The 15,941-nt window shown below is 55.8% G+C and overlaps 1 protein-coding gene across 3 annotated transcripts; it reads left to right on the forward strand.

Moving 5' to 3' along the window:
- The first annotated feature begins 5,642 nt into the window (after positions 1-5,642).
- Slc39a3 (solute carrier family 39 member 3) lies at positions 5,643-11,308 on the forward strand. 3 transcript variants are annotated; one of them, XM_059252119.1, is made up of 4 exons: positions 5,643-5,775; positions 7,501-7,598; positions 8,360-8,690; positions 10,392-11,308. In XM_059252119.1, exons 3-4 carry the CDS (start codon positions 8,481-8,483, stop codon positions 11,133-11,135), a joined length of 954 nt encoding a protein of 317 aa, XP_059108102.1. In that variant the 5' UTR covers positions 5,643-5,775; positions 7,501-7,598; positions 8,360-8,480; the 3' UTR covers positions 11,136-11,308. The 3 variants fall into 3 exon arrangements, with proteins under 3 accessions (XP_059108102.1, XP_059108104.1, XP_059108103.1); XM_059252121.1 differs by having other exon boundaries at positions 5,679-5,775; positions 7,497-7,598; XM_059252120.1 differs by lacking the exon at positions 5,643-5,775 and adding an exon at positions 5,782-5,950.
- Positions 11,309-15,941: the final 4,633 nt, after the last annotated feature.

The raw sequence follows: 15,941 nt of genomic DNA on the forward strand, positions 1-15,941 counted from the left end.
TGACCCACCTATGGAAAGGATCCCATCTTGGAGGGAGAAAAAGTAGAATGTGCTCAAAAGCAAGCTGTGTATCCTTGGGTGGTGGTGGTGCACGCCTTTAATCCCAGCACTTGGAGGCAGAAGCAGGAGGATCTCTGTGAGTTCAAGTCCAGCCTGGTCTACAGAGCGAGTTCCAGGACAGCCAGGGATACACAGAGAGATGCTGCGGGACTTTGTGTCCATGGGGTGGTTTCTTCCCAATGAGAGTGCTCCGGATGTACAGCACAGGCTAGCCTCAAACTCCCAAGTGCTGTGTCACCAAGCCCAGCTGAATAACATTTGCAATCACAAGAGGACTGAAGAATGGGGCAGGGCCTCTCAAGCATGTTACCCTGGCACTCAGGATCAGGAGTTCAAGGCCAGCCATAGGTAGGTAGCAAGGGTGGGTAGGATGGGCTGGACAGATGCTGCTGCAGCACCTGGTGCTTGCGATGACATGATACCCCTCTCAGCTGACACTCTGAGGTTCCCCATAGTGGCTGCCTGTCCTGCATCCTGCCTGCCTTGGAAACACAAGCTGTCATGGATCTAGGCCATGTCTGCATGGGTGACTGTTGGGCACTGAGTGTCCCCTCCTGCCTTGGAGTGGGTGTAGTCCAGGGAGACTGCAGTGCCCCAGACACCACACAGAGAACAACTTGGACCCCTGCTCAATGCACTTGGCCCATCCTCAGTGTGGCATAAACTAGTGCTAGGTTTGATTTGGTTCTTTTGAGACGGTTTCTCTGTAGCCCAGGCTGGTCTGGGATGCAGAGATCCTCCTGCCTCTGCCTCCAGAGTACTAGGAGTAAAGGTATGCGCCACCACTGCTCAGCAATGGTTTTGGGTTTTAATAGCAGGAAATAGTTACTACGTGGTTAAGAGCACTGGCTGCTCTTACAGAGGATCCAGGTTTTGTTCCCAGCACCCATATGGCTGCTCACGACTATTTCAGAGGATGTGAGGGCCCCTTCCGGCCTCCTGTGGCACTGCACATGGTATACAGACACTTATGCCAGCAAAACACAGTCATAAATTGAATCCCAGCCCTGAGGATGCAGAGGCAAGAGGAATTCTGAGTTCGAGGCCAATCTGATCTACAGAGTGATTTCCAGGACAGCTAGGGCTACACAGTGAACTGGTTCAAAGGAAAAGACAGACCGGAAGTTGTATGGGCTTCCCTGTGTCTACCAGCTGACAGAATTTGTTTCCAAATTTAAGATAAACCTAGACAGGTTGACGCCGTTCCGAGCGTGGCCAGCAGGAGGAGCTCTGCACTTGCAGCATCAGGCAGCGGCCTATGAACAGCCTCGGTGTCCGGACATGAGCCTCGTGCTCCCCAGCAGGTTCTCCTGCCCACAAAGTGGTAGATGGACCCCTTCCCCAAGGACCTGGGGCAGCAGATGGGCCTGCACAGAGAGCCCAAACTCCACTGAGCTGGACCTATCCTCGGCTGTGAGCTCCTGGGGTGGCTTCTCCTGTCCCATTCAAGGTCCGAACTACAGAACCAGGTCCACTCCTGGCTTCCCAAGCCTAGGGAGGCTGAGGCAGGAGGATCAAAAGTTTAAGGCTGGACTAGATTGAAGAGCAGGGCCTGTCAAAAATTCAAACACGAAGGGCCAACGGTCTGCATGCTTGCTGGTGGCTAGGAGAGGCCTCCCTCCCTAGCCAAAAACATTCCTATAACCTTCACCACAGTTTCCCCAGTGCTCATGATAGCTTACCTTCCTTCTAAGGACCTGCAGATCCAGCCAGACCATGAACTGCCTGCCTTAACTAACCTTGTCTTTTCCTAGAAGTTACAGTCCTGGCACATTCTCTTGGGCATGTTGGGTTCTTTTTACACGATATTGAAGGGACTCATATTCCACATAGTTCAGTCATTATGATTGACATATGTATGGACATGCCACAGGTATTTTTATCCACTCATTAATGGATGTTAGGGTTTGGAGTTTGGGAACTCTCTAGTTTGTTTGTTTTATATGGTGTCTTAGTTTGGGTTTCTATTGCTGTAAAGAGACACCATAAGCATAGCAACTCTTTTTTTGGTGTGGGGGGAGGGGCTTGAGACAGGGTTTCTCTGAGTAGCCCTGGAACTTACTTTGTAGACGAGGCTGGCCTCAAATTTGGAGATCCACTTGCCTCTGCCTCCCAAGTGCCTGGATTAAAGGCATGTGCCACCACCACCCAGCTATGGCAATATAAAGGAAAAACATTTAATTGGGAGTCTTACAGTTTCAGAGGTTTAGTCCATTACCTTCATGGAAGTGTGTAGGCAGACATGGTGCTGGAGAAGGAGCTGAGAGTTAATACATCTTGATCCTCAGGCCACAGGAAGTGAACTGACACTGGGCATGGCTTTAGCCTATATGATTCTTCAAAACCTGCCTCCATAGTGACACACTTCCTCTATCAAGACCACACCTACTCTAACAAAGCCACACCTCCTAAGAGTGCCACTCCCGGGCTGGAGAGATAGCTCAGAGGTTAAGAACACTGGCTCTTCTTTCAAAGGTCCTAAGTTCAATTCCCAGCACCCACATGGTGGCTCACAACCATCTGTAATGTGATCTGGTGCCCTCTTCTGGCCTGCAGGGATGCAGGCAGAACACTGTATGCATAATAAATATTTAAAAAAAAAAAAGAGTGCCACTCCCTATAAGTTTATGAGGACCAATTATTTTTAAATTTATTATAATATATCACATAATATATAATATATTGTATTATATATTGTCAAATATATATATGTCATGTTATATTTTCATATATATTTGAATATATTATGTACTAGCACATATATATGAAGGTTTGTGTACATGTATATATGCACACCACTTTTCTGCCTGGTGTCATGCAATCTGAAAGGGACTGTCAGATCCCCTATGACTGGAGTTACAGATAGTTGTGAGCCACCATGTGGGTGCTGGAATTGAATTCAAGTCCTCTGTAAGAGCAGACAGTGCTGCTAACCACTGATCTGTCTCCCATAACCAGCTTATATCTTTAAAACGGTTATTTTATTCTTTAAGCATATGAGCATTTGGTCTGTGTGGTGATATATTGTGTACCCTAATAATCTTGCCTGAGGATCAGAGGACAGAGCCAGCCACTAGATTAGACATAGAGGCCAGACAGTGGTGGCACACACACCCTTAATCCTATCACTCTGGAGGCAGAGAGCCATCCGGATCTCTGTGAGTTCAAAGCCACACTGGAAACAGAGCCAAGGAGTGGTGGCACACACCTTTAATCCCAGTGCTGGGAAGCACACATGCCTTTAATCCCAGGGATTAAAGAAAGGCATATAAGGTGTGAGGAAACAGGAACTCACTCTTTAGCTGAGGATGTCGTAGAGGTGAGGATTGGTGGCTGCTCTTCTGCTTCTCTGGCCTCTCAGCTTTCACCCTGATACCTGGCTCTGGTTTTTTATTAAAAGACCATTTAGGTTTGAACAACAGGTCTGCATGTAAGTCTGTATACCACTTCCCTGACTGGTGCCATGGAGGCCAGAAGTGGATGTCAGATCCCCTGGAACTGGAGTTGTGGATGGTTCTTAACTGCCAGTCTACGATCTTATTTTTGTAGCCCAGGCTGGCCCAACCAACAGTCCTCAGGCCTCAACATCTCAAGTGGTAGAACTGCAACCATTCACCACCATGCAAGTTACTTTTATTTTTATTTATTTGTTTGTTTGTTTATTTATTTACTTGTTGTTTTTTGTAGCTCTCTATGTAGCCCTGAATGTCCTGGAGCTTTCTGTGTGAACCAGGCTGGCTTTGATGTCACAGAAATCCACCTGTCTCTTCTTCTGCCTGAGCCCTACTCTACCTGGCCAATCCCAGCTCTTATAAAAACGCTTTATTATTGTTGCTCTGGATGTGTGCACAGGTGGTGTGCAGGTGCATGTGTGACCCAGTGCGTGTGAGAGGTCAGTTTTGTAGCATCTGTTCTACCCGTGGAACTTGGCTCAGAAGTCCTGTGACCCATGGAACCATCTCAATGCCTCCCTCTCCCTGCCCTGTAGGGCATCATGTGGTCTTACCTGATCTTAACTGTAGGAAGTAACAGGCTGACCTTGAAATTCTCATCCTCCTGCCTCAAGTGACCAGACCAGAGTATCTGTGATAGTGACAAGAAGCTGATGAACTCAGACAATGAACAATGCTGTCAGGCTTATTTGCTTTAAGTTTTTGTGTGGATTGGCTGGGCGGTGGTGGCGCACGCCTTTAATCCCAGCACTCGGGAGGCAGAGGCAGGCAGATCTCTGTGAGTTCGAGGCCAGCCTGGGCTACCAAGTGAGTTCCAGGAAAGGCGCAAAGCTACACAGAGAAACCCTGTCTCGAAAAACCAAAAAAAAAAAAAAAAGTTTTGTGTGGATGACTCTATTGAGTAAATGCCCGGGGTGTGACTGTGCCATAGGACAAGTATATATCGGACCCCATCTGTATCATCTGTTAACCACAGAGGGAAGTTCCCAAGTTTCACTGTTCCTAATGCGATGGCTTTTCTTTAGAAACATCCCAACTCTCCAGCAACAGACAAGCAGATCAAATTGATCCAGAATACAACTTAGCACTAAAAAGGAAACCGAGACTGGACACATGGCTCAGACTTAAGAGTACTGGCTGCTCTTGTAGAGGACACGTGTTTGGTGTTCTATCCCAGGGGATCTGATGCCCTCTTCTGACCTATTTGGGCACCAGACATACATGTGCTGCATAGATATAGATGCAGGCAAAGTACTCAGACCAATAAAATCAAACCAAATAGCCAGGTGGTGGGGGCAAATGCCTTTAACCACTTGGGAGGCAGAGGCAGGCAGATCTCTGTGAGTTTGAGGCCAGCTTGGTCTACAGAGTGAGTTCCAGGACAACCAGGGCTGCACAGAGAAACCCTGTCTTGAAAAATAAATAGGAGCCGGGCAGTGGTGGCGCACACCTTTAATCCCAGCACTTGGGAGGCAGAGCCAGGCAGATCTCTGTTGAGTTCGAGGCCAGCCTGGTCTACCAAGTGAGTTCCAGGAAAGGCGCAAAGCTACACAGAGAAACCCTGTCTTGAAAAAAACCAAAAAAAAAAAAAAATAAATAAAATAAAATAATAAATAGGAAGGAAGGAAGGAATATAAACATAAAACATACTGAGCGATGTCCATACTGGGTGGTGTCTATAGGTCACTTCAGGAGACAGTTCCTGGAGTGCAGATATAGGGAGAGTGATTATTTTGTTATTAGCTGTGGTGGTTACAGAGCACCGTAGATCTCTTGAGCTTGAATTTATGAACTACCGTCAACAGATATTTGGTGGACGCATGTATCTTCTTCTTCTGCCATTAGGAGGGACTTTAAGAAGGTTCCAGTCTCTGTAGGAAATCGCTTCTTCCCAAGCCTCCACCCACAGGCATTCAGCACCATGCGCCCCTGGACAGCGCCGGGAAGTAACGCTTCCTTCCGGAACCATGGCTTGGAGTCGGCGTTTCCTGTCGGAACCGTTTGATAGCTGCACCCACTTTAGCGGGAGGAAACTGCTTTCCGGAGCCGGTAGGCGTTGCAGAATGATTGGCAACAACTAAAGCCAATAAAGTTTGGGATCTTTCGAGTGGCGCTGACAGTGTCCAATAGACGCTGGCATGGGCGGGGCGTGGGCAGCGGCTCGCAGCCCCCGGGGTCTCGGCTGGTCCGCTGCGGCGGGGTCCGAACCGCGCGGCGGTTGGCGGCAGGCGGCAGCGGCTGGAGGCTCACGGGCCTGGCAGAGGTACAGGAGGGGTCGGGGCGTGGCTGGGCCGGCCGAGGGGCCTGGCCGACCGGCCTGCCTGTCCGCAGGGGCCTCGCTCCCGAGTGCGGCTGCGCGGGGGCACACCGTAGGCGCTCAATAAGTGCTCAATGAAAGAAGGCGCTTGTCGTCCCCACCCCGCCCCGATCGGCCTCAGGTAGAGGTCACCCGACAGTCCCCACCCGACTCGACCTTCTGGGCCATCCAGACACCCAGCAGGCATTTATTGGGCGCCTGTTGTATGCGCTGTGCCTGGTGTCCATGGCAGCGAAGGGAGAGGCTTTAGGGAGGTATATTTGTTGTCAAATTTTAAAAGTTGACCTAATCATCCCATTCATTTTTAATATTTTAAAGTCTAACTTACGTTAGCCTTACCTCACTTCATTTTGTCTTGCTCAATTGTCTTTTATTTTACCTTTTTTTGTTTTACGTGTGCGCGCGAGCCTGTGGGTTTACATGTGTGCAGTGCTCACAGTGGCCAGAGGAGGGGGTCCGATCCCCTGGGGCTGGAACGCAGGTGCTCTCACGCTGAGCCATCTCTCCAGCTCCTATTTTAGTATTTTGTTCACTTAATTTTTTTCTTTTAGAGACAGTGCCTCACTGTGTAGCCCAGGCTGCCCTGCAACTCAGAGATCAGCCTTCCTCTGCCTCCCGAGTGCTGGGACCAATATTTGTTGGGGAGGGTGGCGTGTGTGAAGTCGGAGGACAATGTGTGGGTCTCGGTCTTCCCGGGTCCTCAGGCTTGGTGCTGGCACCTTTGAGCTTTGTGTCATTATTTTATCTCACTTTTAACCGAATTTTATGTTTTGTTTTTGTTTTATTGCTTTATTTTGAGTTAGGGTCATGCTGAGTTGTCCAGGCCTTAAACGTGTGGCAATTCTGCCTCATCGTCCCGTGTACTGAGATGTCATGTACATACCTCCAGACCCAGCACAATTTTTAATTGATTGTTTTGTGAATGCCCATGTGTGGAGTCCGGACATTAATGTCAGTGTCTTCCTTGATCGTTCTTCACTTATATAAACATGTTTACTTTTTAATTAAAAAATTACCTATATATATGTTTTGCTTGTATTCATGTCTATGCATCACATATGTGCCTGGTACTTACTGAGGCCAGAAGGTGGCATTGGGTCCCCAGAGCTGGAGTCGCAGACGATTGTGGGCTGGGCTGCCGTGTGGGTGCTGGGAGCCGAACTCCAGTCCTTTGCAGGAGCAGCCTGTGCTCTAACCATTGAGCCACCTCCCCAGCCTCCACTTACATACTGAGGCAAGGTCTCCCACTTGAATGCAGAGCTACTGACTGGGCCAGTGTGGCTGAACAGCATGTCCTGGTGATCCCATCTCCACCTACAAAGTGCTGGGACAACTCCAGTATATATAGTTGCTTCTGGTGCTACTGCACCAGGGGGAGCGGGGCTGGGCCAGGGGGACCTGGGAAGGTCCTGACCGGGGGGGGGGGGGGGGGACCTGGGAAGGCCCTGACAGAGTGGGGGGGACCTGGGAAGGCCCTGACAGAGGGGGGGGACCTGGGAAGGCCCTGACAGAGTGGGGGGGACCTGGGAAGGCCCTGACAGAGTGGGGGGGACCTGGGAAGGCCCTGACGGGGGGGGGGGGGACCTGGGAAGGTGGAGCTGGGGGGTTGTGTGGTCAGCAGTGAGAAGGAAGCAGCGTCACTCCTAACAGTGCTGATCTTTTATGAGGCAGGGCGAAATCTACAGTCCCGTAAGAACAGCCCTACACTTTGGCCACCACATCCACTCAGCCAGCTGTCACCTCCCACCCGCTCTGCACCAGGCCTCAAGGTGGGTACCAGGGACCAGTTGGGAGCGTGGTTGGGAGTCTAGAGGAGGCTGTTCCAACTTCCAGAATATAAAGGCACGTGTTTGGGGGTCCTGGAGCAGGGGAGCAGTCCGTGCAAAGGCCCTGGGGCTGGCACGGGCCTGGCATTCAAGACTTAAGCAAGCTGGTGTGAGGTGAGCTGAGGCAAACACAGTTACGTAAGGCCTAACCTTGGGGTAACGGGTTGAGAGTCCCTGTCAGGGCAGCACCACCCCAGAGAGTGTCCTGGCACCGATGGGAGCGTTCTGTACCTGAGCATGACGTGGAAGCCACTCAGCCCAGGTGGTTACCGAGCACTTGGCAGCAGGGAGCCAGATGATAAACAGTATTCAGTTCCATGTTCCCTGCATGAGTGCGTGCGTGTGTGTGTGTGTGTGTGTGTGTGTGTGTGTACATGTGTGCGTGCATGCTTGTGTGTGAATGTGTGTATGCGTGCGTGCGTGCGTGCGTGCATGTGTGTCGTCCTCCTCAGCCGCTTTCCACCCTGGTTTTGGAGACAGGGTGTCATGAACCTGGAGTGTACTGGTGTGTCAAAGCTCGCTGCCTTAGGTCCCAGGCAGCCTTCTGTCTTGGATCTTCACACCTGTGACACATGCCTGTCAGTGCCTGTACCACCTCCCAGCAGTTACACAAACGCATGTGTCCACGTCTGTGAGTCCAGCGTGGCTGACTGGTTAGTGACCACGTACTAACGTGGCTAACATGGCCGCCCCTGTCCTCACAGCTGCCGGGCAGAGCCATGAGCCCCCAGCCCTGCGGCTGGGGCCGGTAGCCCCCGAAGCTCCGGTGTGTGACTCCATGTGTGGTTTGGCCTTGCGGTGAGCGGTGTGAGCCAGGCGGCCACCATGACGAAGCTCCTGGTGGCCAAGGTCCTCTGCATGGTGGGCGTGTTCTTCTTCATGCTGCTGGGCTCCCTGCTGCCGGTGAAGATCATCGAGGCCGACTTCGAGAAGGCCCACCGCTCGAAGAAGGTTCTCTCCCTCTGTAACACCTTCGGGGGCGGCGTCTTCCTGGCCACGTGTTTCAACGCACTGCTGCCCGCAGTGAGAGACAAGGTGAGACCACGCGGGCAGGAGGGGCGCAGGGGCTGGGGGCACGCGCGTGTGCCGTCCTCAGTGGCTCTCCACCTCGGGTTTTTGGGACAAGGTCTCTGAACTTCAAGCTCCCTGATGTGGCCGAGCAGTCTGGCCCGTGAACCCCAGGGATCCCCCTGCCTCCGCCCCCTGCCCCAGCCTGTGCTTACAGGCATGTGCTGCCACACCCCGTTTTCTAGGTGGGTCCTAGGGTCACAGCTCAGGTCTTCACGCTCGTGTGGTGAAGCACTTTGCCCGCTGAGTGTCTCTCGGCAGTGGTGGATTTCGGTGGTTGTGTGAGGGCAACGGGAAGGAGAAAGCTAATTGCTGTGTGACCTTAGGTCAGCTTCTTCCCCTCTCTGTGCCGGATTCACCAGAATCCAGGGGAGACAGGCGAGCCCAGGGGGTGGTGATGTCAGACACACTGGTCCCCGCTCCAGAGCACACAGGCAGTGTTCAGTCATTCCTCTTTGCCTGTGTGTGTCCGTTCTTCCTGTATCTCCTCATGTTTCCTGTGGGCCAGGCAAGCGCCTGGGCAGAGCTCTGTGGGGTCCTCTGCTTCGGGGACACAGCAGACAGACGTCAGGACACCCCCTGGCCGTCTGGGTCATGAGCATGAGGGAAGACTAGAACCTTCTTCAGGTGGCAACTGTGTCAGTGACCATGGGGTCAGTGAGGGCTGCCGGCTTGGCACATGTGAAGGATGTCACGACAGAAGGGCCTGGGCGCGCCTGGCCTCCGTTAGTCCCGGGACCTCAGTCCTGGAGCCCGGGGAAGCCTCTGTCAAGGCTGCAGTGAGCTCAGGAAGACCTGGGGCTGGGCGTCCTCCAGGGGGGATCTGGGATTCCTACTCGGGACCTTCGGTGAGGCCCCGGCCAGCAGGGCCAGCTTCTCCCGTCTGAGCCATGCTCGGGTGGCCACTGTCTTGGTCAGCGAAGCGTGTGCCTGTGGAGACAGGGCCTCGCTCTGCAGCTCCACCCCAGCCCGATGCTGGGGCCTGAGGCCCGTGTGGTTTCCTTTCTCTGTGGTGCTCAGTGTCCTCCCACGGCCACGCCCAGCCCTCACCCAGCTTCCCGTCCCCCAGGCCTTGCCGGTCCCTGTCCTGACGGCTCACGGGGTAGGCCTGGGCTCTAGGCACCCTTTGAAACAGGCACAGTTGAGAGATGCTGCCTCTCATGGCGGGATCCATCCTTGGGGGCACCCCGTCCCCTAGGCTGCAGCACCCCCAGGTGAGGCCAGAGGACAGCCTCGCATGGCGTTTTTTTGTTTCATAAGTATTTATTGTGTGCGCCAGTGCATGTGGGTGTCAGAGGCTTGGAGTCAAATTCCTCCTCCCACCGTGGGGGTCCCACGGATTTGAACTCAGGATGTGGGGCCATCTCACTGCTCCCCCTCCCCCACTTTTTTCTTTAAAAAAAAAAAGTTTCTGGCAGTGCTGGGGATGGAACCCAAGCGAGGCACGGTTGAGCCTCTCAGCCACGCTCAGCCCTCTCGGTTTTAACCTTGGTGTGACCTGGGCTGGGCCTTTGTTATCCGCCACCACGCCGGCCCTGTGGCCACACCTGACTGCTTGAGGCTGGGTCTCCCTGTAGCCCAGGCTGCCCTTGAGGTTGCAATCCTCCTGCCTCAGCCTCCTGAGCCCGGGCTGGGAGGCCCGCAGCTGACCCGGCCCTGTCCCTGCAGCTGCAGCAGGTGCTGAGCCTGGGGCACATCAGCACCGACTACCCGCTGGCCGAGACGCTCATGATGGTGGGCTTCTTCCTCACTGTGTTCGTGGAGCAGCTGGTCCTGACCTTCCGCCGGGAGCGGCCGCCCTTCATCGACCTGGAGACCTTCAACGCAGGCTCGGACGCGGGCAGCGACTCGGAGTACGAGAGCCCGTTCGTGGGCGCGGGCGGCCGCGGCCGCGCTCTGTACCCCGAGCCCATGGCGCACACCCACGGCGCGGGGCTGCGGCTGCGGGAGCTGGGGCGCCCGGGCCCGCTGCGGCTGCTCAGCCTGGTCTTGGCGCTGTCGGCTCACTCGGTGTTCGAGGGCCTGGCGCTGGGGCTGCAGGAGGAGGGCGAGCGCGTGGTCAGCCTGTTCGTGGGTGTGGCTGTCCACGAGACGCTGGTGGCCGTGGCCCTGGGCATCAGCATGGCCCGCAGTGCGGTGCCCCTCAAGGACGCGGCCAAGCTGGCGGTGACCGTGAGCGCCATGATCCCCGTGGGCATCGGGCTGGGCCTGGGCATCGAGAGCGCCCGCAGCGTGGCCAGCAGCGTGGCCTCGGCGCTGCTGCAGGGCCTGGCGGGCGGCACCTTCCTGTTCGTCACCTTCCTGGAGATCCTGGCCAAGGAGCTGGAGGAGAGGAGCGAGCCGCTGCTCAAGGTGCTGTTCCTGGTGCTGGGCTACGCCGTGCTGGCCGGCATGGTCTTCCTCAAGTGGTGAGGGCCGCCGGCCCGCCGTGTCACCCCGCTGCCCGCCCGAGCCGTGAGTCCTTGCAGGACACAGGCCACGCTCCAGGGCCACGGTCCACGCACAGGGCCTCCCGGCCTCCACCCGCGCGCACCAGGCGCCACTGATACTGCTTTTCAAAAAACGTCTTAAAGTTCTTTATCAAAGCTGTGTGGCCATGTCATCTCATGTCCCGTCTCCCCTCCTAGCCCTGCTGGCACTGCTGAGCCACCAAGGATGGAGCGTGGGGGTAGGTTTTGAGGGAGCTGGTTTGTGGGTAACTGCTGCAGCCCCCATGTTCCCGCCATGTTCTCCGTGTAGCCAAGGCCCTGCCCACCATTGTCACCCCGAGTTTCTCCAGTTGCTCCAGCGTGACATGTGACACTTGGTGAGCAAGGGGCTGCCCTTCCCAGGGGACAGGCCAGTTGTGTGCCAGCCCGGAGTCTGCTTGCCTGGCCCTCGGGAAGCCCCTCTTGTTTCCTTGCTCTGTCTCAGTCTCCAGAGTGTTGGGGGCCGAAACTCCAGGGCCAAGCGTGGTCTCCTAAGGGTGAGTGGGACGTGGGCAGGGGCTTGGTGGTCATGTTTTTGAGTTGTGTCCTCACCACTGGGGTCTCCAGGGGGATCACCAGGTGAGGGCCACATCCTGACAGGGGAGACTCCTAGAATGCAGGCAGAAGCTCAGCTCCTAGCAACCATGGTGCCTGTTGCCATGACAGCACCGGCATCTTGGGACAACCTGAGTGAGGACTCTTCCTCTGGGGACATAAGGCTGGCATGGCTCATCCCCGCCCTTGACCTTGGCTCTGTCTACCAGGCGTCACCTCAACACTGTCCCTGTGGTGGCTGGATGTCACACCTAGTGCCCCGTCACTGTGGCCAGGTGACCAAAATGACCCGTCCAAGGTGGCCCCCTACCTGGCTCCTACTCAGAAGATACAAGGTACAAAGAGACAGGGCCTTGGGGACACCCGGGCCTTGGGCAGAGTCCCCGGAGCCCCAGTGCCTGGGCCACCTCGGTTGTAATAAGCCAGGGCTCACATAATACTTCCAGACATGGGGACACGTGGGGCCCAGCGTCCCCAGTGAGGGCCGGCCCGTTCTACCACTGATCGAAGCCCCGCCTTTCTAGGGGTTCTTTCCTGAGGACTGGCGGTTGAGCCCCTGCAGGTGTGGGGATGTGCCCAGAGTGCCACCCGGCCCTCCGGTGCCCCTCTCCCACCCTCCACTCAACACCCATGGGGCAGCTAAGTGTTGTACAGCTTCCCTCCAGCCCAGGTGGGCCCCATGGAGCCGCCACGCCCCCACAGGTATAGACTCAGGTGACGAAAGACTAGGCCAAGATAGGAGGGGCCCGGTCCGTGTCTGGCCACCCCGGCAGGGAGTCTGCAGCTCCCCCATGGCTGTGTGAAGTGGCACCCTTTCCTCCCAGCCTCAGCTGCTCTGCCCCTGGGGACACCAGCAAGCCTGTGTGCCTGCCACCGTGGACCTGGTCCCCTCCTCATCAGCCCTCTGACTATGGGAGCTACTGCCTCCCCCACAGATCCTCGGGTCCAGGTAGCACCGTCCTGGGGGTGGGTCTCAGCACAGTGATTTAGGGACCCTAGACCCAGGAGACCCCTGCCGCCGGTCCTCAAGCCTGCCCGGCTCCCTTCTCCCAAACCACCCAACATCCCTCAAAGCTTAACTGGGGCCTGGCCATGTGTGTGGTGGCCGAAGAAGTGGGCCTAGGCCCTCGCCTGGCCCTGCCACTGGAGGTCTTCAGGCTCCCCCTGCTGTGGGCTGGGACCAAGGCAGGTCACACTCGGGCTGCTGTCAGTGGCTTCTCCCTCCTGTGAGAAGAAAACAGTCGCATCTCAGATTGCACAAAGAAGCAGGCTGGGCATCCTGCAGGCAGCACAGGCCGGTCATCTCCAGGACCCCTGCGGGCTGGTGCCGCTGCTCTGACCACTCAGGAATGAGGGCAGAGATGGCACTGCCCGTGGCCACCCGCTGGCCACAGTAACCACGAGGGAGGGGCCTGGTCTGGGTGAACGTGCCCTGTGTGTTTCTCACGGGGTTCCAGTTTGGGTGACAGTCCCTACCCCTAGCCCCAGGAGACCCTGGGCCATGCTGAATACGTGTGCCACTATCATGAATGGGCACGGAGTGGGATGCTGCAGGGCCCAGGCCACCTCCACAAACCGCCTCCTGTGGGGACACACAGCCGGGACCCAGCGGGATGGGAGGAGAGGGTGGGGCGGGTGGCCCAGCTTCCCGCTCGTCTGTAATAACAGCATGTCAGCCTCTCTCGGAGCTTGTTTGTGTTCCTGTATCACAAGTTATTAGTGCAGCAGGCGGGATTGGGCACAGCCGGCTCCTGGCAGCCCGCCTCTGTCGCCAATGCGGAGGGCTGGGACGGTCCTTGCCCTACATCCCACCTGCCCAAGGGAGCCCCTCAGCCTGGGGTTCCCCCACGGGGCGGGGCTTTCTCTGTGGGGTATCCCTGGCCTCCTGGGTATCTCTGGACTCCACCTGCTCTGAGCTAGGAGCTCCCGATTTGGGGCAATTACCGATGACAAAGTGACTCCTCCAGGGGAGGGTCACACCTGGAAGTCGCCCCCCATCACCCCGCTGAGAGAAATGACATGACCACGTCAGTGTCCCCACAGAAGAAAGAAAAGTCAGTGGGCAGAGGGGCTTGCCACCAAGCCTGACAGACTGGAGTGTGACTGTCAACCCCAGCGGTGACAGACCTGACTCCTGCAGGTTGTCCTGATCTCCATGGCTCAGTGGCACACGTGTGAGCACTGGTGTGTGCTCACCGCCTCCCACCATGTAATAAAATAGGGTTTGGGTTTTTTTTTTTTGTTCGTTTGTTTCTATTTTTTGCTTGCTTGTTTGTTTAGACAGGGTTTCTCTGTGTCCCAGACTGTCCTGGATCTCACTCTGTAGCCCAGGCTGGTCTCGAACTCAGAGATCTGCCTGCCTCTGCCTCTCGAGTGCTGGGATTAAAGGCGTGCGCCACCACCGCCCATCCTAATAAAATAGTTTTTAAGCTGGGTGTGATGGCCATGGCTAATCCCAGCACTCCGGAGGCAGAGGCGAGTGGCTATCTTTGAGTTCCAGGCCAGCCAGAGTTACAAAGTGAGTGCTGTCTCAAATAACAAACCAACAGGGAAGACTGGAACTATTCTTTGTTTATTTTGTTCTGGTGGATGGCTGTTTTTCAGCCATGTGTACCCATACACCATGTGTGTCCCTAGTTCCCAAGGAGACCAGGAAACTGCATCATCTCTGGTCTCCATAGAGTCCAGACTGATCAGGGCTGCATGGTGAGATGTGTCTCACACAAAGAACAGCAAAATATTGGGCTCCAGGATGCCGGCTCACATATTCTGGGGTTTTCTTTGTGTGTATGCAGTGCCTGCAGAGGCCTGAAGGGGGCGTCGAGTCCCCTGGAACTGGAGTCACAGATGGTTGTGAGCTGCCATATAGGTGCTGGGAACCGAACCTAGGTCCTCTGTGAGAGCAGCCGGTGCGCTAACCATTGAGCCACATCCCTTCCTCACCTTGGTTTTTGAGACAGTGTCAGTGTGGTGGAGCATATTTATCTGGACCACCCGATCAGCACACCACAGGAATCCTCCTGTCTCAGCCTCCCCTGTGCTGCCGTAGCAGGATTGAGACACTCTGCTAGCTTTCAGTATGGGTTCTGAAGGTCCAGGCTCAGGTCCTGTGTTTGCAAACACTTCAAGCGCTGAGCCATCTCCCTAGGCCTTTCCTGCACCCTCTTCTGCGGCTGGGGCAGAGCGGGGCTCTCTAAGAAGTGGTGGTGTGTAGGGCATGGCAGGCAGGCTAGAGCTCCGGACTGCAGTGGGGGCTGGCCAGCCTCCGGGGCTCCTGAGTTCCGGTGCCCACGTATCTGCCCTGGCCAGCTCAGCAAGGTGGGGCAGAGCGCGGTGCCCCCCCACCCCAGCCAGCCACACAGAGACGCTGCTGCAGGAAGGAGGCAGGAACCGAGGCCGTCTCCAGTGGCTCCTGATGCCCAGAGCCAGGCCCGGCGTCTATAAATAGCACCAGTGTGTGGACAGGAGGCTCCTCCGTGTGACTCAGCCTGGGCCAGTGCCTGAAGGAGCCCGGGAACTGGCCAGAGCTGGGCTTAGAGCCCACCGGCCAGTCTCAGGGAACCCAGGTGACTGTCACAGACAGGAAGCTTGGCTGCAAGCCCCAAGCCCCCCTCTTCCCTGTGCTCCGCACCTGACAAAGGAGCCCCCCCCCCCCCCGTGGTTTGTTCCCAGCTACTGGCTGGGGTGCTTCTGTGGGGCGGGGTCATCCAGAACGGACTTCTCACTTCCCACTAGGCTGTCTCCATCTCTGGAGCCAGCGTAGGGGGAACTGAGACGCTTTCTGAGGGACCCCCCCCCAGGGCCAGGGTAGGAAGGAGGTGACTTCTTGGGGTGAGAGCTCCAGGCATCCCAGGATGGTTGGGGCACTAATAGGAAAAGGAGTACCGGGCCACGGAGATCCTTGAACACCAAACCACGACACTGGGCTGCGACCCAGGAGGAAGGAGCCATGTTAGAATTGCAGGGAAGGAGGAGGTGAGTCCAGGGGGCTGAGACAGAGCAGAGGCCAGCCTTCAGCTGGGCTGAGTGGGACACCATGGCGCACAACTTTAATCCCAGTGACTGGAGGCAGAGGCAGGCAGATCTCTGTGAGCCCCAGACCAGCCTGGTCTGCATAACAAGACCCTGTCACAAAAAAGAAAAAAAAATGTTTTCTTAAAGCAAGCTTGGTTTTTATTGGGGTGCACCAGAGAGC

Source organism: Peromyscus eremicus, unplaced genomic scaffold (genome assembly GCF_949786415.1).
Source record: "Peromyscus eremicus unplaced genomic scaffold, PerEre_H2_v1 PerEre#2#chr22_unloc_1, whole genome shotgun sequence".
NCBI lineage: Eukaryota > Metazoa > Chordata > Mammalia > Rodentia > Cricetidae > Peromyscus > Peromyscus eremicus.

Excerpts from the sequence above, each read along its gene's own strand:
- Slc39a3 (XM_059252119.1), top strand. The coding sequence starts at position 8,481 with ATGACGAAGCTCCTGGTGGCCAAGGTCCTCTGCATGGTGGGCGTGTTC. Across the intron at positions 8,691-10,391 it reads TGCCCGCAGTGAGAGACAAG|CTGCAGCAGGTGCTGAGCCT; the intron begins GTGAGACCACGC and ends CTGTCCCTGCAG.